General features: G+C 39.2%; 1 protein-coding gene across 7 annotated transcripts in view; it reads left to right on the top strand.

Annotated features, from left to right (window-relative positions):
• The window catches only part of PIKFYVE (phosphoinositide kinase, FYVE-type zinc finger containing), an 80640-nt gene extending 74074 nt beyond the window's left edge, over positions 1-6566 (top strand). For all 7 annotated transcript variants that reach the window (XM_013971403.2, XM_013971383.2, XM_018060169.1 and 4 more), the window contains 4 exons: positions 504-632; positions 1735-1996; positions 2439-2513; positions 3311-6566. In XM_013971403.2, coding sequence (XP_013826857.2) covers positions 504-632; positions 1735-1996; positions 2439-2513; positions 3311-3426 — 582 coding nt within the window. In that variant the 3' untranslated portion in view covers positions 3427-6566. The remainder of the gene's footprint in view (positions 1-503; positions 633-1734; positions 1997-2438; positions 2514-3310) is intronic.

Raw genomic sequence — 23306 nt, 5'->3', positions numbered from 1 at the left:
ATTTGTGAATTTTAGAAATTGTGAAGGATTATCCCTTGGGAGAATATTAAAGATTAATAATTTTATTGGCGTTGCTGCTTTACTTGCTTCATAGATTCAGAATCTCTTTTAAGGTCTCCTGACCCATATTAATAGAAAATCATGTCTGGATAATACATGAATAATCCAGATATTGATATTATAAATAATCCTTTCTTAAAATTTAGTTGACTTACACTATTGTATTAGTTTCAGGTATACAGAATAATGATTTAGTATTTGCAGATTATACTTCATTATGATTTATTGTATGATAATGGCTATAATTCCCTATGTGTTAATATATGACATATCCTTATTGCTTTTCTGTTTGTTACAGAGTAGTTTGTTATTCTCCTAGAAAAAATTTGTCCCTCCCCCATTCCTTCTCTGCATTGGCAGCCACAAGCTTGTTTTATATTTCTTAAGTCTGTTTCTATTTTGCATGTACATTCATTTGTATCCGTTTACTTTTGCTGAATTAGAGGCCTACTGCATTGGCCAAGATTCTTGGCGTTTACAGAATTGGTTACAAGAATTCTCAGAACAACACTGAGAAGAAACTAGATCTCCTTGTCATGGAAAATCTTTTCTATGGGAGAAAGATGGCACAGGTAAGGATAATGAACCACGCAAACTATTTAGCTGCTGGATCCCTTCATTCTTCTGGTTCCTGAACATGATGATTAGAGAATAACATGGTATTTGATAGTAAATATTAAACTTTGGTTACTAGGTCAGCTTTAACTTTCGAGTTACTGAAAGAATAAAGAGGAATGTTGTGGTCTGGTCCTAAAATTTAACATAACCAATATCCTAGAAACACAGAATTATAGAGTAAGAAGGCAGATCCAATGGGTCTGGCCATTTTAAAGATGAAGAAACTGAGGCTCAGGGGAATTGAAGGCTTTATCAAGGTCTCACAGCTCTTCCTGGAATTCAAGTTGGTCTAGATTCTAGAACAGTGCTCTTCAATGTGCTGGTCTTTGAACTGTTTCCAGTCTGTGGAGCTAGGAGCTTGTACGAGAATATAATTTTTTTTTTTTAGAATGTAATTTAATGTACTGCTTTCTTCATTGAGAAAGTCTTGCTATAGCAAAAGCAGCTGCTGAACTAAACTGTAGGTTTAATGATGTAATCAGTTTACATTCTGGCACCAGCTTCTCCTTCATCTTGAGTCAGGAACAACTGACTAGCAGTGGTCTGTAGAATATGCCTCAGGTTCTACCGGTCTAGTTCCCAAGTCCCCTGACTAGCATTGCTTCTTCTACTGTCTAGAAATTCCTAGAAGTATGCTATTGCTTCTGCATTGTCCTTTATAATTGCACAGTTTTGATATCAAAACTTGAAATTTCCTAAGACTGTTTACATCTGTTTTTCAGACTGCTTTATGATTCAGCAATATATTTTTGGAGTTACTTGTTAATGTTTCTTATAGTTGATTAAATGGGTCAGTATATTTCTGACATATTTGAATATTTGGGTACCTAGTTATTAGTTTCATATGATACAATTATATCACCATGTGCTTTTTGTATTATACAATTACAATGTATGCATTCAATGACTTATATAAGTTATAAATTTTAAAGTTAAATATTAAAGTGTTTATAAGGATAATGGCTACAAGGAAGCTTTCTGCCTTTTAAATTTAATTATATTAATTAACCATTTGTAGCAACTCACATAAATGACAGAGAATTTTCTTTCTGCTAGGTTTTTGACTTGAAGGGTTCACTTAGGAATCGAAATGTAAAAACCGATACCGGGAAAGAGAGCTGTGATGTTGTTCTTCTGGATGAAAATCTCTTAAAGATGGTTCGAGACAACCCTCTGTATATCCGTTCTCATTCCAAAGCTGTGCTGAGAGCCTCGATCCGGAGCGACTCCCACTTCCTTTCTAGCCACCTCATTATAGACTATTCTTTGTTAGTTGGGCGAGACGATACCAGCAATGAGCTAGTAGTTGGAATTATAGGTAGGTCAATGAGCATGTCTTATGTGCAATTCATGATTGAAGCCAGAGTAATCTTTGAAAACTATACAGAACCTGGTGTAGTAATAGCTTATTGAATGTTTTCACAAACTCATTTGAAATTTTAAAAATAATAGTTTTTCTGTTCTAGTACTTTTATTCATATTTCTCATTTCCATTTTCATTATCGAAAATATATGTATTCAGGAATTTACTTAAGATGAAGGCCTGTGAGGTTGTTATGAGGTTTGGAAGAATTAATATGGTAAAAAACACCCTTAGGACAGCCCTTGGCGTATTGTCTGCACCTACAGTATTGCCAGCACTCAGTGTTAACTAATGTAGAAGTAATAGCTGTGGTAATTGTGATTGTTATCTGCTTATATTGTTATCTGCTTATATTTATTAAGAGAGCTTTCACTGCTAATCTCACCCCCTGCAACAGATTATATCCGAACATTTACCTGGGACAAAAAGCTTGAGATGGTTGTGAAATCAACAGGAATTTTAGGAGGACAAGGTGAGCAGGATTTTTGTTCTGTTTACTCGTTTAACTGTTCTCATTATCTTCCTCATCAGTTAACATATAACAATGGATACTTCAGAAAAAATTATAAAACATAACTGGTTATCTTTGACTTTATCATCATTTCCAAAATGATCAAATAATAAAAGGAATTGTTTAAATGGGGAAGTATGGGATTTAAATATGTGTTAAGATGCAGTATCTGCTGCATGCTGAGTTATGTCTGACTTTTTGTGATCTCCTGAACTATAGCCTGCCAGGCTCCTCTGTCCATGGAATTCTCCAGGCAAGAATACTGGAGTTGTCATTTCCTACTCCAGGGGATCTTCCCGACCCAGGGATTGAATCCACCTCTCTTGTGCCTCCTGCTTTGGCAGGTGGACTCTTTACCACTGCATCATCTGGGAAATTCTGTTAAGAAACCAGAGGTTCTCAAAATGAAATGTTAAAGGAAAGAAAGGCCAGAGTTCCTGAACAGGAGGTTGTCCTGATTTAACGCTTGAAGTCCTTTAAGTTTTCTTAGCACTGAGAGCACCAGGTTGCTTTCAGACATCTCTCATTTCTAGGCAAGAGCGTCTTTTAAAATAAAAAAGTCCTACCAGGAAGGACCTGTCCCTTGTCATGTCGCACAGTGAGCACCCTTCCTTTTTTCTGAGCCCGTCATAATGGGTGTGTTTACAGGACATGGCATTTTATGTTCGTTTACATGAAAGAACATAGCTGTCGAAGTCAGTGGTCTGGTCAGTTATTAACAGCTTCCTTTTTTTCTCTTTACCCTTTTGTAATCCTAGGTAAAATGCCGACTGTGGTCTCTCCAGAGTTGTACAGGACTAGATTCTGTGAAGCCATGGACAAATATTTCCTGATGGTGCCAGACCATTGGACAGGCTTGGGTCTGAACTGCTGAAATGAAGCACATACTCTGAAATGGACCAGGAGGAAAAGGGGCTTGGAACCAAAGGACCACAAGTCAGCTACATGTTCTGTTTCTTTGTCACATTCACCACAGTGTGCAGAGGCCTTTCAGTTCTGAGGTTGGGTAGGCCATCTGTAGCTGAAGGGTTGAAACTCCATGAATTTGCACTTTGGTTTTTGATGCCTACAAGTTAGCTAACCGTGGGCTGGGGAAATTGCACAAGTATTTTGTTCACATAAGCTGAAATCTAGATTCATTTCAAAGGTCTGAGAACAGATGTATGGTTGGAGATGAGATTGGTTGAACAATGGGTTGTCATGTTTGCTGACAATCCCCTTAAGCAAACAGTGTCTCATAGATTGTGACTCTCCTGGCCTCACATTGGATACATTCTTTATCTGGAAAGGATTGGTAGAGCTGGTCAATTTTTCTTGTGCTTCTTATGTAACAATTTAATGTTTGCCTGTTATCAGAATTTCTGAAACTTTAAAACAATTCTGAATTATTCTGTCAAGGGCCCGTTAAAGAGATGGATACAAGCTGTTCTTGTTCTGCTGAGGACTTTGACTTAAATTGGGAATCCTGTCGTGTTCTGTATCTTGTCCTGTTTTCAAGTATGTTTGATATTTTTCAAGTTCTATCACTTCTTGTCTGTGGGTGACAGGAGGCCACAGCCATTAACTTCAGGCCTTTTTCTGGAGCTGTTTTTTAAGCCTGTTTACAACTTTTGTGCAAGTGATACGCAGAACTGCACTTGTCTGCACATGCTCATAGTTTAGGTTTTTCTCCTACTTTCAGGGAGATATTACTAAATGAGTCTAAAATGACTAAATCCCCAAAGGGATAGTTATTAATGGAAGATTATTTTTAATCTAAAAAGAAAAATTAGGCCTGATCCAAGAAATTGGGTGAGGGGAGCACTCTCCTGTTCTTTGTAGAGGTAAAGGACCTGTAGTGTATTACAGTATACTATAGGTATAACTAGTGATTTATGTAGCATCTATAAAATTACGATGTTTCCCATATGGACATCGTTGTCCTCTAACTTTCTGTATGAATTTCTAGGCCAGTTCTGACTGTTGAGGAATGTAAAGAAATAAGGTATTCTTAGTAAGAAACTCCTTGTTTAATAGTTTTTGTTTGTCTATACACAACCCCAGATACTTTCTCTCGGCTTCTTCCCATAATAAGGCCAATTTGGGGATTTATAACATTTTAAGGTTTCCACTCCTTCAGGCTTCCCATAGTAGCATGTTTCTTTTGCATCTTCCACATAATAAGAAAAAATCTGGATACATTCCAGTTACAGAGACTTAGGAACATTTTGGAAAGTTTACTTGAGAAAATGAAAGCATTAGTTCGGTGTTTGGTGCTTATTAGAGACATGGTTTGCACTAGAAACAAGCTGACCAAGGACCTCTGACTGATCTGATGACAAGCTTTTTTTTTTCAAACATATGGTGTGCCTTTTGAACAATACAAAGCCCTGATGTTGGTTTTGATGTCAAAAACCAGTCAAGGACTGGAAGATGTGGAGATATTCACTCCTTTCGTGTCCAGGAACAATGGATACTGCACCTCATTTCTAGTGTAAACATGTCTTGCCGTCTCTGTTTATTTTTTTGTGTCAGGATACTTAGGGTTGTTTACCCTATCCATTGCTCACACCTCTAGTCAGGAACACTTCCAGGAGCAGGTGTCTTCCCCCAGATGCAATCAGATTGTTTCTCTGTTTTGGTCCCAATACCATATATACAGCTTGAATGCTCCATTGGAATAGGTCTTGACAATAATGTGTCTTCTTGATTTTGGTTTCCTTGCCCATGACTTGAAGAACCAATTATTATTATTATTTTTTTAAGTACTGCTGTTGCTTAGGTATTTTTGTGGCTAAAAAATTCCAATGTAATGTAATCTGAAGCAATACTTGTTTCCTTGCAAGGGTGATCTGTCCATTTAAAACTATCTTAATGAAGGGAAAATATAAAACTTAATTTGTCATGAGTGGTATAACTGTATACCTGGCCTCCTGCTGCTCTTATTTAGGCCACTACCAGATATATAAGGCTTTTCAAATACTGTATACTCAGTGTTAGGCTCTGAGTGACTGTTTACCTCTGTTGAATTCCCCACTGAGGCCTGGAGAACCTTGATGCTGAAAAATTAAGAATGAGAAAGAAATCTTAATACTTTCCTCTGTAGCATAAAAAACACATTCTGAGAATAGTTGATAGTAGCACAAGAAAGCTATGTAAACATGTTGCATTGTATGAAAATCTTGTCTACAGATATAAACTGTTTTAATGCCATCAGAACTAAAAATATAAAGGATTTCCTCTTCCTTTTTTTCTTTTTTACCCAAGCCTGAGAAAAACAAGAGGAATAAACTGTTGCAAGCCCTTTTGTAGTCTATTGAATGTTTTAAATTTATAGATACTCAAATTTTCATACAGAATGTTCTACTTATAATTGTTCCCTTGATTCAGCAAGTGAGTGGTTTTCTAGCTTTGGCTTTTATTTGGTATTGTAAATAGTAGGGTTGTATTGGTTTTTGTGGCATTAGTTTCTCCTTGGCTTTTTACCCATTAATGGTGGACTTATATAAAACTGCTGAGGAAAGTTATCTACCTACAGAAAGTTTGCTTTAGCTAGCAGAGTACAAACCCTTGTGAATGAGCCTGGTGATAAAACAGACTAGGCCATTCATTATTCCTCAAGTGTTAACATACTGACTTAAGCAGTATTCAAACCATCTAGTGCAATGCCTTTTTTGTTTGTTTTTGTAACATGGGTGCAGTTGTATTATAGAAAAATAAAAATTACAATCATGAGCAGTTTTATTAATGCTGCTGTGCTGGTTTTGTAAAAGAAAAATGTACATTATGTCTTTGACAGGTTTAATTTTAATGAGAAATGACATTGTAAATCAGAATAGCCTCTTTTAATTTAATATGAAAAATCCAGTTAACAATATTGAAAATACTTAGTGTATTATATTGTATATATTTCTCTACTTTGGTTCCGGCTGTTTTATATGATTGACATGTTATTTAAGAGATAAAACTGCCTTGACCTTTTGGAAACTTAACACTGTAAAAAGAGGACTTACAATAAACTGAGAATCAATTTCACTTTGTTTTGAATCTGCTTGAGAAAATTAACAAAAGGAGATGGGAGTTGGCGCGTAAGCCTAGCCCGGGCCCAGCTGTGTTGCCCTCTGTTCATTCTGTCCTCCTTCTATTGGGAGAATCGAAGCCTTTCTCTAATAAGTAACCCTTCTCTATAGATCTAAGAAAGGCGGGTGCTAAATCCTTGGGTTCACATCACCCAGTAGGGGCCTGGCCTTTTCTGTTCATCTCCTTTTCCTCAGTTCTTCTGTGTTTCATTAGGGCGCTCAAGAAAGTTCAGCCCTTGCCCAGTGGGAAACGGCTGAGTCCACCTCCAGGACAGGCTCTATTATTAGTTGCTCCCACTCTTCACAGGGTCCCTGAAGAGGATACAACAAACTGCATCCTGCAGCTGTAAGCACGGCAACTCCCACCCACCACGGCTGGGACTCACGTCACAACAGTGAGAGCCCCTGGACAGAGTAGGTGGCTCCTGCCCCCAGGGACGCCCGGGCGGCCTGCGCCTGCTTCCCCAAACCCCCAACTGTGGCAGGAAAACCGTTTGTTTCATTGGATTTTTTTCCCCATTGTTTTTCTATTCTCTATTTTGTTTGTCTCTGCTCTAATCTTTATTATTTCATTCCGTCTGCTCACTTTGCATTTTGTTTGTTCTCCTTTTTCAGATTCCTTAAGGTATAAAGTTAGGTTATTGATTTGAGATCTTTTTTAATGAGCATATTTATACATCTTTGAACTTCCCTCTCAATTCTTCTTTCACCACCTCCTGTAAATTTGATACGTTGTGTTTACACTTTCACTTATCTCGAGGTTTTTTTTAATCTCTTGTGATTTCTTCTTTGATCTTTCAGTTCAATATTTTGTTTAATTTTTACATTTTTGTGACATTTCCAGTTTTCCTACTGTTACTGATTTGTCATTTCATTCCATTGTGGTTGGTAAAGATACTTGGTATGATTTCATTCTTGTTAACAATTTATGCCTCCTCCCCCCAAATTTTTGTTCTAGAGCATGCATTCTGATGTCTTAGGCCAAAGCAAAAGAAGAAAGGTGAGGCAGAGATCTAAGTGTTTTTGAAACTGATAGACATGAGTAAAATACATGAGGAAATCACAAGTTGCTGATCTAGGAATTTTTTCTGATGTCTTCACCTATTGAAAGTTTAGTTTTTTTTAATTAAAAATTTTTTAAGTTTATATCTTTTCCTGACTTGTTAAATTGAAAATAAAATCTATGAAAAGATCATTTTACTGTAGTCAGTGTCGTTTAACGCATCTTTGGAGTCAGTTATCTTGAATTTGGCCATGATTGGTGGTGGTTTGCTGATTATTACTTTAACATTTTTCAAATTTGCCACATTATGTGTGGCAGAGTGGAAAACTTTTTTAATTGTATAAATTCTCACCTTTAGGACATTGTTTGTGCTTATGTGGCGTTTAGCATGGTGCCGTGAAAACTGCCCTCCCTCATATCCTTGGTGGAAGAAGATATTTTCAGGGAGATTGCTATTGTCAAGAATGAACCAAAATGAGGTTACAGTGGTGAGCAGTGACCAGTAGAGGGCTCTGAAGTACTTGATCCTAAAATTTCCAAATCTACTAGGAGAGCAGTTTGAAGCCCTTAGAGGGACCAGTGGGACTAGGGGAACCCAAGTCCCCCAAATCTTTGCCAGAGTCCTAAGTGTCTTCTAAGTTATTCTTTTACAAGAGTGTGTACATCTCAGAATATATAGTTTTCATTTGGAGGTTTAAGATGGAAATAGCAGTATTTTTTAATGAGTGTAACTCTTTTTTACAAATGAGGGTAACACTGAAAGCTTTTCATTTGAAAGAGCGCATGCTTGATGCATTTTCTGTTCATAACATCACTGAAATAGTAGTGTCAAGGCTGTACAAATAAGTGACTGTCAGAAAAGGGACATTAGGACTCTCAATAAAGCATGGGTTTGAATTAATGATGTTTCTACATTGTTTTATTGTGACAGTTGCACTTTAATAAATGTAAGATATCAGTCGCAGGAGAAACGGTGCGGGACATCTGGAGACCGTCTATACTGGCTTTGTTATTCCGACAAACAAAACAACAAAAACAAGTGAGTTCTTATACAGTGGATAGGAATAGGCCTACTTTAGAGGTGTTGGTTTTAGTGAGATTAAGTTAGAGGGTCTTTTTTGTCCTTAGTAGCCTGTTGAAATATTTTTTCTTTCCCTGTTTCGAAAACCAGCTGCTCTATATGAAGTAGCTAAGCCAGTGAAATGAAGATACTAGTTGGGTTCCACAGACGTGGATATGGATGGTCAGCTGCAAAGGACTGGAGCAACTGTGGCTTTTGATATCTGTGGTTGGCCTGGAACCATTTCCTCAAAGATAATGAGGGACAGCTGGACAGCTGTGTCCCTGTCCTTGGTAGTCTTCGTGTATCAGTATCCTGAGGGATACTGATCAGATCAGTATCCTGAGGATACCCATCCCCCGCAGATCTCTGGGTCTCTCTCTCTCTCTCTGTGCAGCTCCCTCCTCTCCAGTATTCTGACCTCAGAACTAAGGGTCTTGGTCTCCTGGGATTCTCAGCTATCTCCTTACCCCAAGGGACAGATCAGGGTCCTTCCAGACGTAACTGAAGACACTCAGGACTTGTTTCCTCTCCAGGATTCCTGTCCTTGATTGGCCGATGTCTACCCCTGTCTTGAAAATTGCTATTTTATATGTTTTGCCTGGTTTTCTTGATTGTTTCAGACAGGAGGGTGATTCTGGTCCCTATTATCTCACCTTGGCCAGAAGCAGAAGGCCAAGTCAGATGATATTTCATAGAGTATATCTGAACGCCGTGTTGGATTATTGTTACAGTGTTTTCTCCGTCTAGGGGCTACTGCTGTGCATGCTCAGTTGTGTCCCACTCTTTGGACTGTAGCCTGCCAGTTCCTCTGTTCATGGGGGTTTGGGGGCTGCAATACTGGAGTGGATTGCTATTTCCTCCTCCAGGGGATCTTCCTATTTGTAACTGTTATAAAAATGATTTTTAAAAAGATTTAGTCTCCTAGTTGAAATCCTGTTATCTGAAGCAGTGAGAATAGATGATAGTATACCAGGAAGATAATTTTTTAATTAGTTCAGTATGCAAAAATATGCCTTGAACTACCCCCGGGGGGTAGTGACCCTATCCACAGATACACATTATATCCTGGACAGGGCGTACTCTGGGGAGGTATAAACCCTAAACCAGACTCCTGATGGTGCCACCATCTTTGCCTTTTAGCTTCTCATCCTGAAAGTACTGTTGAACACCAAGATTATTCAAGAATGTTAGGATATAATTAATCTCTCTTTTGTGTATTGGTAGCAGAACTTGGCGGAGAAGGCAATGGCATCCCACTCCAATACTCATGCCTGGAAACTCCCATGGACGGAGGAACCTGGTAGGCTGCAGTCCATGGGGTTGCTGAGTCAGACACGACTGAGCGACTTCACTTTCACTTTTCACTTTCATCCATTGGAGAAGGAAATGGCAGCCCACTCCGGTGTTCTTGCCTGGAGAATCCCAGGGATGGCGGAGCCCAGTGGGCTGCCGTCTGTGGGGTCACACAGAGTCGGACACGACTGAAGCGACTTAGCAGCAGCAGCAGAACTTGGTAGGTGCTTCTAGATTTTTCCACATAGAATTTGATGGCCATTTCTGCCACTAACTTGCCGCTTTATCAGGAAAAACCCATCTATCTGGCAGCTCCATTCCCCTGCACTCTGACGGTCACCATCCTCTCCAGTAACAGCACTTGAAGGGCCAAATGGCAGCACGGTATCACTAAAGAACTTACTGTTAAGAGTGGCGCAGCTCAAGTTACTGCCCGAAGTGCACACCTCTAGACTCCTTCTAGAAATGATTCTTTTAGGCACATCTCTTTTGACTGGTCTCCTCTCTCTTGCACAGGGTTCCTGGTGTTTCTTAATCTGTGGTCATCTCTAAATGCCCAGAGGTGGAAATAACAAGGATTATCCTTACTTCCAGAGGATTGCTTTTTCCTTCCGTCCACTGGGGGGTGTGTGCGTGCTCAGTTGTGTCCTGCTTTGTGACCCCATGGACTGAAGCCCGCCAGGTTCCTCTGTTCAAGGAATCTTCCAGGCAAAAATACTGGAGTGGGTTGCCATTTCCTTCTCCAGGGGATCTTCCCAACACAGGGATCAAACCTGCATCGCCTGCATTGGCAGGTGGACTCTTTACCACGAGCACCTGGGAAGCCCTCTGTCCATTGGACGTGAATATAATTATCAGTGGTCCTGAAGAAACTGGATGAGATGACCGAGAAATCCAAGCTCTTTGGTTATGATGGAAGGTAGACACTCGCTGCCTTCATCCAAGCTGGGAAGCTGTAGTTGGGAATGCTCAGGCTGGCTTGCTACAGGAATGGGACTTTTGTCTGCTACTTTTCATCAGTGTGGTGTGTGCTATTCTCCATACTATAGCAGCAACACTTTATCATGTATCCTGGTGGTAATAAGCCATCAAATGAATAGAGGGTTTCCCTGGAATGAATCAACCTATGGTTATTTGCTTCACGTTATTTTGGTTTCCAAGTCTTATTTGATTTTGCAACATTTTCCCAAATTGCTCTGTGTGTGTGTGGGTATCCAGGTTCACTGGGAAAATTATCAACAGCTGGGTGATTCTAAAACACTTTCTCTTTTGTTTTTGCTTTTTGCTTTTAACCAAGTTTAATTAACCAGAGAAAACCTATATTGTTGTTTAGTCTCTTAAGTCATGTCTGACTCTTTGAAACCCTGTGGAGGTTTGAAACCCCTGCCAGGCTCCTCTGTCCCATGAGATTTTTCCTCCAGCCCAGCGTTTCTCATGATGTACTCTGCATAGAAGTTAAATAAGCAGGGTGACAATATACAGCCTTTTCCTATTTGGAACCATCTCTTGTTCCATGTCCAGTTCTAAGTGTTGCTTCCTGACCTGCATATAGGTTTCTCAAGAGGCAGGTCAGGTGGTCTGGTATTCCCATCTCTTTCAGAATTTTCCACAGTTTATTGTGATCTACACAAAGGCTTTGGCATAGTCAATAAAGCAGAAATAGACGTTCTTCTGGAACTCTATTGCTTTTTCGATGATCCAGCGGATATTGGCAATTTGATCTCTGGTTCCTCTGCCTTTTCTCAAACCAGCTTGAACATCTGGAAATTCACAGTTCACATATTGCTGAAGCCTGGCTTGGAGAATTTTGAGCATTACTTTACTAGCTAATTTGAAAAACTGCAAACTAAAAGTTGTTGTTCCAGAACAACATTTACATGTATATGAATGAAGAGTTTATTGTTTTCAGGGCAGCAATAAAATACCATTTTTAGAATAAGGTGAACCCAGAATCCATGAACATGTTAGATTTACAACTCATGTGACATTTCATGGCTCCTCAGAGTACTCAGTATTACTGTATCATCTATTTACATTTATATAATATTTTAGGTCTATGTGTGAACTAGATGAATTCTTTTCTCAATTCGTCTGTATTCCTGTCAGCCTCATCCTGAAAGGAAGAGTGTCTTCCCCTCTCTAAGATAATCTCCTCTCCTCTTGTATTCTTTTCAAGTTAATTTTTACTGAAGAGTAGTTGTGTTAGTTTCTACTGTGCAGCAGAATGAATCAGTCATACATGCACACGTGTTCCCTCCCTTTTGGACTTCCTTCCCATTCAGGTCACCACAGAGCATTAAGCAGAGTTCCCGGTGCTGTACAATATGTTCTCATTAGCCATCTGTTTTTATGGGTCAGCAGTATATATGCGTCAGTCCCAGTCTTCCAGTTCCTCTCACCCTCTCTCTTATTCTTGATCCTTTACTCTCCCATCTCCTGCTGAGTCTTTCTCCAAAAGTAGCCTTTATTTTTCCTGTACCTTTAACTACTTCTGCTGTATTTACTCTTTCCTTTCAGTATGCTGCTTTGTTGAAGTTCCAGTCACGCAGTCTTCTCTCTCAACCCTCCCTAGTGCCATGATCCTCTCCTTTTTCTTCCTTCTGTTACAGAATTTGAGAAGGCACATGCTGCATTCGTTGTTCCCTCATCCTCACCTCACCTCATCCTCTACAGTCTACTTTCTGTGCACGCTGATTGCTCCTTTGAAGGTTACTTTTCGATTTAGCATGCTTTTGAAATTAAATGGCTTAACTACATGTTGATTACTATTTAGAATTGAAAAGACATTTATGTTTTAATGGAATCCAGGCAATACCTTCACTTATTCAATCAACAAATATATCTGGAACTAGGTCTTGACTAGGTCCTGCTGCTGCAGAAGTGAAAGACATTACTCCCAGCTTCAAGGAGCTTACAGCTCAGTGGTGGCAATGGATTAGAAAACAACCATAATATGTGAATGTCTTGTCACTTGTGTTAGTCACTCAGTCGTGTCCGACTCTTTGCGACGCTATGGACTGTAGCCAACAGGCTTCTCTGTCCGTAGGATTCTCCAGGCAAGAATACTGGAGTGGGTTGCCATGCCCTCCTCCAGGGGATCTTCCCAATCCAGGGATCAAACCCACCTGTCTTAGGTCTCCTGCGCTGGCAGGCGGGTTCTTTACCACCAGTGCCAGCTGGGAAGACCAAGATAGGAAAAAAGACTGTTAAACATCCATTTTGTTGATAGAGGTAAACATTCTCTGATTGACTATGTTTATTCAGTTAGCAGCATGATCAATTTGGTGATTGGAAGAATGTGGTTTAAGTGAATTTAGAAAGATTTGTTTTTCACTTTTTAAATTGAGAATTAGTTACAAAATTGTTTTATTCATTTTTAAGATGTAACCTTGATGCAGTCTTCTTTGTAAAGTGATATATCCCTGCTGTGATAATCAAGAGAGTTTAAATAAAGCACCTAATTTTAATGCATTTCTCATTTAACGTGCTGAATAGCTGAGGGAGGGAGTTTCTCTAAGTTAAGACAGAAGGAGAACTCAAAACTCCTGCGAGACAATTAGATGAAATCCCACCTAAAAACAAATTATTAATAGTTTCTTGCTAGGCTTCTCTTGTGGCTCAGCGTAAAGAATCTGCCTGCAATTTGGAGACCTGGGTTCGATCCCTGGGTTGGGAAGATTCCGCCGGAGAAGGGAAAGGTTACCCACTCCAGTACTCTGGCCTGGAGAATTCCATGGACTGTATAGTCCATCGGTTGCACAGAGTTGGACATTACCAGAGCAACTTTCACTTTCTTTCCCTAAGAAGGTAGAGACTTCTTTCTTTTGTGTCCTCCATAACAATTCTTTGCATAACTTAACTATGAGACAAGGCCATGGCACTCTAGGGACAAACTGCTACTACTTTTAGCCATAGTTGAAGAAACTGAAGAAGTTTCTTGTCATGTGACTTGATTTTCATGACCCTTACTGATTGATCCAATCTTTTTCTATGCCCAAAGCAACTCTCCGAATAGGTGGGAAGCAGAGCCCACCAGCCAAAGAGGTGATCTGGTTCGAAGACTCAGTCCAATAGGACTCAGCTCCATGTTGGTGCTGCTGTTAAGTTGCTTCAGTCGTGTCTGACTCTGTGTGACACCATAGATGGCAGCCCACCAGGCTCCCCTGTCCCTGGGATTCTCCAGGCAAGAATACTGGAGTGGGTTGCCATTTTCTTCTCCAGTGCATGAAAGTGAAAAGTGAAAGTGAAGTTGCTCAGTCATGTCCGACTCTTAGCGACCCCATGGACTACAGCCCACCAGGCTCCTCCATCCATGGGATTTGGATGGTGCCAAATGTGTGTGTGCATGTGCGCACACTGAGACAACAGAGGGAGAAACTGAGAGGGAAGCTGGGTCCTGAGCATGGTTTAGAAGCTAGGACTGTGTGTGTGTGTGTGTGTGTGTGTGCATGGTTAGGCTAGGTGTGTGTGTGTGTGTGTGTGTGTGTGCATGGTTTAGAAGCTAGGACTGTGTGTGTGTGTGTGTGTGTGTGTGTGTGCATGGGTTAGAAGCTAGGACTGCTGTGTGTGTGTGTGTGTGTGTGTGCATGGTTTAGAAGCCAGGACTCCGTGTGTGTGTGTGTGTGTGTGTGTGTGTGTGTTTTCCAGCTCTCCAGAAGCCCAATAGTGTTCAGGGCTTTTTTCCTCCACATATATAACAAAAGTGACCTGGAGGTAGCCCATTCCATACAGAGCCTGGGAGAGTCTAACAGGATATTTAGGTGTTAATAATTCTAAAAAAGGAATTATTAATGTCCCATTGCCATATCACACGTTGTAGCAGCATGCCAAATTCACCATGTTGTTTAATGTTTTTCAGTCAGTAATGCTTGCATTTTTGCCAAAATAATACACCATTACCTGGTATTTCTTGAAATACTATGCTATTTAATGTAAATGAACACTCTAAAAAAGTATTACAAAGAAAACCAACCAGGCAAGCTTGGGAAGAAATTTTATTATCCTTATTATTTTAGACAAGTTTTTACTTAAATCCAAACACCTGCCATTGCACTTTAACATAGTTTGTACATACAAATAAAATTAGAACTGGCAAATATGTGATTTTCATCAGATAGGCTTTGTTCGATTGGAGACTAAATCTTTTTGTAAAACTTGTCCTTGTTTGAAGTTGAAATTTCATGTCACCACAAGAACTGACCAGCAGAAACTCATTTACAACCCATGGGGTTTTAGGTATTATTTTTGGACTTGCTCCCCAGCCCACACAGGCAATTAAGTAAGAATAAGAAAAAAGAACATACTCATCTGAATCATCTATTAAAATCTAGGTTCCACTCATGTAACATAGATTTTACTTCTTGATTCATATTTAGCAGATGCCTTGGTCATATTCATATATGAGTTCTCTTCTCTTTGGTAACCGTCTCACTTCCGTCTTTCCCTGTTAGGTGCTCCCATTTCCACCCCTTTAATGGAAAATGCCTCTTGTAAGTATCTAAGGGACATTTGATAGATGATTGCCTTCAGCACCTCATGCCTCCCGCACCTCATGCCTCCCGCTTCCCTCAACTCCTGTCTTTTTCTTTTTTTTAAAAAAAGGCTCTGTGTACACATGAAACCAGGAATTAAGATTAAAATGAGGGAGAAGCTCAGTTATTCAGGCATGTTTTATCTCAGAGGCAGAGCTGGTATCCTTCCTCAGTGCCTGAGGCTGACTTGGGCTCTTAACAGAATTCAAATCTATTTTTGTTTATTAAGTTATCAAGGCAACTCAGTGGCCATGCCATTCAAGAGTTCCCAGGAGGCACCGAATTCACAGGGCATCTGACAATGTGGGTGTTTCCCTAGTTCACCCTGCTCTGTGGATTTAAAAGCATTTAGCAAATATTTTTAATTGATTAACCCAGGTTGGAGATTACGAGTGAAATGACATAAAACAAGACACACACAAAAGACAGACGCACACTCCGGCCGGAGGAACAGAACTGGGCAAAAAACTAATTGCCGTTTATTATAAAAGCCCCCTAGGCGGAATTCCAGACTGCATGAATAAGCCTTTTCAGCACAGCGCAGGTGCATACATGTTATCATATAGCAAAGGGGAGTGAAATCCCTGTCTACTGCAGAGTCTGCCCAAAGCTCTCATCTCCTTCTTATCTCAAGAAGAGAATGCTCCCTCGTTTGCAAGGGGCCATTAAACTCAAGGCTGTGTCCAGACTCTGGCAGAATGCCTCGTTTGCAAGGACGCTCAGCCTGAGCAGAGAGACCCATTTGCAGGCACATCTCTGCTATCCTATTAACCCTTCATCTCCCCCTTTTTTATTTGCTTTTATAAATTGTAGCATGGTCTGGATCTTCTCTGCTTCGTGCTTTAGTTGTTTCCCTTTCCGCCATTGCTGGAAGACTAGAAAAGCAACACAACATAAAAGTAATATAAACACAGTGTTCCCAAAAGTAGTCCCAATTAGTGAGGATACATGCCCTAATGGATTTAAGTTATTCATTCCCTCTTGAAGACTTTTCAGCAAATCAGACCCCGTAATGTCAGGTAAAGTCCTGCTAAAAGTAGACAAAATTTGTCGTTCCAGGTCCATAATCTCTGTAGTGAGATTTTGATGCCCAGTCAAGGATCGTTTTACTTTGTCCCATCCTTCACTCATGTTACATGGTACAGGTGTTATACAAAACTGAGAAGAATTCCAATCACATTTCAACACACTTCGTGTAGATAAAACAGCCAATTGATCTCCAAGCCAGGAAACAATGTGTTGAAGATTGAGCACGTCGGTAGCAAGTTGGGCATCCAAATCTCGCTGTTGTTGCCATAACAAATGAGAGTCTTTATGCCAGTCCCGAATAAAATCAGCTGTTTGAATTTCTTGGTGTAACGCAAGACCTGCCGCTGCTGCTGTTGCAGTTACTGACGTGACTGCTAGAATCGAAGCAATGACCACACCAAGCATACGTCGAGATCGGTGTAGCAAAGTCTGTACAGCGGTTACTAGATGAGAAACAGCAAAAGAATCTGACCACGGCCGAGTCAGATTTATAGGTAACCATACTTTTGTCTGATCCTTAACAATTACTAGCGAGAAATTGGAATTAAAGTCTCGTCTTTCAAATTTTTCCCACCAAGACTGATTTACACATTGAGTTAGATTACAATAGTCACATGACACAGACCCCACAGTATCATTCCGGGTCCAATTCCCATATAACAATGCAAAAGGATATTTTACACATGCCATTGCAGAATAAGATTTATTAACATGTAAATTAACATGGAATGGACCCGAAGAGTCACCCTGTCCAAAGTATAGTTTCCTGACCAGATAGTGAGATTACCAGAAACCGCCCATAGTTTCCAAATATCTCCTTGAATGTGCGGATATCCTTGCAATTGTAATTGAGGAGGGACAAGTGCAAATCGCTGCCATTTAATTGTTTCATTACCATTGCCCATCAAAGTGCTATTTACACGATGCCACCTAAGAGATTTATTTGACCATTTTTCTAAGAATTGCCCATGATCTGGACTCCAATCTACAATGATGGCCCCAGAATAATTCATGACTTTAAAGGGTCGATGACCTCGGCAACGTTCCCACTCCAAAGATTCTAGAGAAGGAACAAAAAAGTTAACAGAACATAGGACATGTGTTTTCCATTATGAATGTCTATCAGTTCTGTCGAGGTGTTAAATCCCCTGGTGGAAACAAGCACAGTAAAAGTAGAAAAATGGTAATTATTATATTTTACCCCTCATGTATTATAGGAATGATGAGAATGTTCCTTGGTGGACAGACAAAAGGGGTGTCCCTCTATACATAAAGGAATACCTTCCACTGCAATGGTCGAATTACTAATATTATATTGTTGTTTATGATGAGATAGTTGTTCTATTCCCCCGCAAGCTGGCGGGGGAAAGAAGGCAGTCTCATTAGTGCATACCTGCACTTCTGGTTCCCCCCAGGAAACTGCTCTCACTAATGGGGGATTAGGTATATATGCCTAATATGTATGAATACTTGCCGATACACCGATTACCTGATGTGTCACCACCGCCATCATGGCAAGCAAAAGATTGGTAGGATTCAGAGGTTGCCCTGCCTTCATTAACATCTTCTCTGCTTCCTGGGTCAACCTCTTCATTTGACCCCATGTAGGAGGTGTTGCTTCCCTTGTACAGGAAGTAAGGCTTCTCTGCATAGTAAGCTCTTCGAATTTTTGAACAAGGGGATCAGCCATTGTTGATTTTGATCAATCTTGCTGGGTCCAAAACCTGTAATTATCAACAGAAATGAAAGCATACCCTCATTCCAAATATATTAATGATGCTGGGATCCAACCTTTCTCTTTATCTTTATACCAAATAGGCGTATTCAAGATCTTCTTATCCTCTTCTTTCCCTTGAAAATGCAACTCTGCTGCTGATAGATTTCCCTCGCTCCAAACATTCAAAAAATTTAAGGTAAGTAAGGTTTTATTCAGAATGTCTTTAGGTTTCATAAATCTCTCTTGTTTTCCCTTTTTTATTTTTTTAAGATAATCACGCAAGGTACGATTAGCTCTTTTAATGATAGCTTGCCCTTGACTATTATAAGGAATACCAAAAGAATGAGTTATATGGTATTGAGATAAAAAGTGAGCTAATTTTGTGGATTGGTAAGCAGGTGTGTTATCAGTTTTTAATTTAATTTGTAATCCCATAACTGCAAAACAAGATTACAAATGAGTAATAACAGCATCAGCTTTTTTAGAAAGTAATGCAGTGGCCTATTGAAAATATGTGCAAGTATCTATAGTATGATGCACACATTTTTGTTGTCTGAAGGAAGAAATGTAAATTATATCCATTTGCCATATCTGATTTGTTTGTAGTCTTTTTATGTTGACATCTGGTGGGGTAAATGGCAAAGCAAACGGTGCACATATGGAACAAGACCGAACAATATTTTGAACTTGTTTTTGAGTAATAGCATGAGATTTTTGTAACCCTTTGGAGTTGGTATGTTGTAAGAGATGTTTTTGTTTTGTTGCTTTTATAGGATAAAGTAAGGCATCAATTGTAGCATTTTTGAATGATAAGGGTCCAGGAAAGGCAGAATGTGTATGGATGTGAGTAAAGAAAATTAACTCTGAACGTTGCAAGAGCAATTGCTGTATTTGGTAAAACAATTTATCAATAGCTGTTTTAAGGGTCAGTGGAAAGGAGACATGGGGAAGCTGTAGGCAAGAGAGAACAGCATATCGAGAATCTGAAACAATAATAGGAAGTTGGGGAAAATCTTGCAAAACTATATAGATGGCCCACAATTTAACGGGCTGTATAGAAGAAAATGAGTGGGGAGAACCTTGGAACTTTTTGGGGTCTAATATCTAGCAGTATTTTTATTTGCATCTGTAAAAATAGTGGGTCTCTTAACTGGAACATCTGAAATTGGGTAACGAGATATAATAGCATTAGTCTGGAGAAAATCAATCAATTTAGATGATGGATAATGATTAGAAAACAAACCAGGATATGAGGCAAGAGAAATTTGCCAGTTTTTATTAAATTGTAAACATCGAGATATTTGAGCAGTTGTTAACTGAGTAACAATCTGGTGTGGTTTACATCTTGATAACTGAAAAATATGATGGCAACCCTTTTGTATAAGGAAGGCTAATTTATCTATATATATAGTCAATTTTTTGGAAAAACTGTTAGGTAAGAAAACCCATTTTATTAATCTTTTTTTTTGAGCAATTACACCAGATGGGGAATAAGGGGTATGAAATATGATAAACGAAATAGGTTGAGATGCATGTAAGTAAGTCAAAAAGCCATCATTTAGTCATTGCTCAACAAATTGAAGTTCCTGTAAAGCCAATGTGGTTAAGGTCTGGGGGCTATCCAGAGCTGTATCTCTTTTTAAAGTAGAAAACAAATGTCGTAATTGATAAGTAGGAATCTCAAGTACCGGGCATAGCCAATTAATATCTCTCAATAACTTTTGAAAATCATTTAAGGTTTTAAGATGGTCTCTTTTAATTTGTAACTTTTGGGGCCTTATTTTATGTTGTTTTAATATTGTCTCTAAATATGAAATAGGAAAGTCTTTTTGAATTTTTTCCGGGGCTATTTGCAAATTGTATAGTCTTAAAGCCTCTTGTATTTTTAAAAAGAATTTATCACGTTTAGCAATATTAGGAACTGCCAATAGGAGATCATCCATATAATGATATAGAATATAATTGGGGTATTTTTGACGGAGGGATTGTAAAGAGCGAGCTACAAATTTTTGGCATAAGGTAGGACTATTTATCATTTTTTGTGTTAGGACTGTCTATTGATAACGCTTAACAGGCTGAGCATGATTAAGAACAGGAACTGTAAAAGCAAATTTATCTCTATCTTGCAATTGTAGAGGAATGGTAAAAAAACAGTCTTTAAGATCTAACACCATTAAGGACCACTTTTGAGGAATAAGAGCTGGAGAGGGGAGTCCCAATTGCAAGGTTCCCATAGGTTTAATACATTTATTAACTTTTTGTAAATCAGTTAACATTTTTTATTTTTCAGATTTTTTTAAAATAACAAAAACAGGAGAATTTCAGGGTGAGGTAGAGGGCTCTATATGACCAAGTTGGAGTTGTTCTTGTACTAATTGTTTTAATGCCTCAAGCTTTATTTGTGGTAATGGCCACTGCTCAACCCATTTTGGAATATTAGTTAACCATTTTAATAGGAGTGTTTGAGGAATTTGAGCAGTGGCTACTAGTTTTTTGATGGAATGGTTACAGAAGCCCCCAAAGGAGAGAGAAGATTTCTTCTCCATATATTAATAGGTATATTTACAATATAAAAGCTAACAAACACTGATCTTTTATTATGAAATTGACATTGTAAGGGATGGGTACTCTTTTAGACATCTGTAATGGAGCCCAATCCCGTCAGCATTAAAGGGCTTTTTTTTTTTTCAATCTTGGGACCATTGTTGAGAAGAAATGACTGAAACATCTGCTCCTGTGTCTTCTAGTCCCTCAAAGTTGTTTTTCTGTATAATCAAGGAGAGAACAGGGCGGGAATCTTTGATAAGCATTTTCCAAAATATATGTCGCCCAGTACTTCCAAATCTTCTTGTTTGTTCATTAGGAAGAGCCAAAAAGGGGTGATAAGGTAGGAGAAGTATTTGAGCAATAAGTTCCCCAGCTAACAATGAAAGTGTGGTAGAAGTAGAGACCATAATTAAAATTTCCCCAACATAGTCAGAGTCTATTACCCCAGGAATTATGGTTAAACCTCTCAAAGCCGCGCTGCTACGGCCTAATATCAAGCCAAAAGTGCCTTTAGGCAGTGGTCTAAATACACTTGTTTTTAATTTATAAATGCCTCCCCCTGGTGACAAAAGAACATTATCAGCTAGTGGCAAATCAGCAGCAGCACTCCCTGAAGTAGCAGACCGTAAGTCTGAAATCATCATCTGAGGTCTATTTAACGGGGCATTGACTCGTAACGGTTGTTGGGAGGGAATAGGTTGGGGCAGATGGGATGGGAGGAGGGAAAGGAAGAGGTCTCTGGTATTGTTTTTGGGCCCCAAGGACTTAGGCCTGCAGGATGGTTTCCTGGTATCTGGTTGCCCATTTTGTCTGTTTTAGACCTGCATTCATTAGTCTAATGAAACCCCTTCCCGCACCGACGGCAAAGTCTAGGAGGAGTCTTATTTTTTCCCAGCAAGAGATCTGTCTTTAGGAATTGCACCTTGATCAGCTTTTAATTTTCGACACTCTCTTTTCTTTTCTTTTTTTTTTATTTTTATTTATTTTTCTTTTTTTTTCAATTTATTTTTTTCTTTTTTTAATTTTAAAATCTTTAATTCTTACATGCGTTCCCAAACATGAACCCCCCTCCCACCTCCCTCCCCATAACATCTCTCTGGGTCATCCCCATGCACCAGCTCCAAGCATGCTGTATCCTGCATCAGACATAGACTGGCGATTCAATTCTTACATGATAGTATACATGTTAGAATGTCATTCTCCCAAATCATCCCACCCTCTCCCTCCCTCTGAGTCCAAAAGTCCATTATACACATCTGTGTCTCTTTCCCTGTCTTGCATACAGGGTCGTCATTGCCATCTTCCTAAATTCCATATATATGTGTTAGTATACTGTATTGGTGTTTTTCTTTCTGGCTTACTTCACTCTGTATAATCGGCTCCAGTTTCATCCATCTCATCAGAACTGATTCAAATGAATTCTTTTTAACGGCTGAGTAATACTCCATTGTGTATATGTACCACAGCTTTCTTATCCATTCATCTGCTGATGGACATCTAGGTTGTTTCCATGTCCTAGCTATTATAAACAGTGCTGCGATGAACATTGGGGTACATGTGTCTCTTTCAATTCTGGTTTCCTCGGTGTGTATGCCCAGCAGTGGGATTGCTGGGTCATAAGGTAGTTCTATTTGCAATTTTTTAAGGAATCTCCACACTGTTCTCCATAGTGGCTGTACTAGTTTGCATTCCCACCAACAGTGTAAGAGGGTTCCCTTTTCTCCACACCCTCTCCAGCATTTATTGCTTGCAGATTTTTGGATCGGCAGCCATTCTGACTGGTGTGAAGTGGTACCTCATTGTGGTTTTGATTTGCATTTTCTCTAATAATGAGTGATGTTGAGCATCTTTTCATGTGTTTGTTAGCCATCCATATGTCTTCTTTGGAGAAATGTCTATTTAGTTCTTTGGCCCATTTTTTGATTGGGTCATTTATTTTTCTGGAATTGAGCTGCATAAGTTGCTTGTCATATTTTTGAGATTAGTTGTTTGTCAGTTGCTTCATTTGCTATTATTTTTCTCCCATTCAGAAGGCTGTCTTTTCACCTTGCTTATATTTTCCTTTGTTGTGCAGAAGCTTTTAATTTTAATTAGATCCCATTTGTTTATTTTTGCTTTTATTTCCAGAATTCTGGGAGGTGGATCATAGAGGATCCTGCTGTGATTTATGTCTGGAGAGTGTTTTGCCTATGTTCTCCTCTAGGAGTTTTATAGTTTCTGGTCTTACATTTAGATCTTTAATCCATTTTGAGTTTATTTTTGTGTGCGGTGTTAGAAAGTGATCTGGTTTCATTCTTTTACAAGTGGTTGACCAGTTTTCCCAGCACCACTTGTTAAAGAGATTGTCTTTACTCCATTGTATATTCTTGCCTCCTTTGTCAAAGATAAGGTGTCCATATGTGTGTGGATTTATCTCTGGGCTTTCTATTTTGTTCCATTGATCTATATGTCTGTCTTTGTGCCAGTACCATACTGTTTTGATGACTGTGGCTTTGTAGTAGAGCCTGAAATCA

Source organism: Capra hircus, chromosome 2, assembly GCF_001704415.2.
Source record: "Capra hircus breed San Clemente chromosome 2, ASM170441v1, whole genome shotgun sequence".
In the NCBI taxonomy this organism is placed as follows: Eukaryota; Metazoa; Chordata; class Mammalia; order Artiodactyla; family Bovidae; genus Capra; species Capra hircus.
Note: the sequence above shows the minus strand (reverse complement) of the source record. Positions and strands in the feature narration are given on the sequence as shown.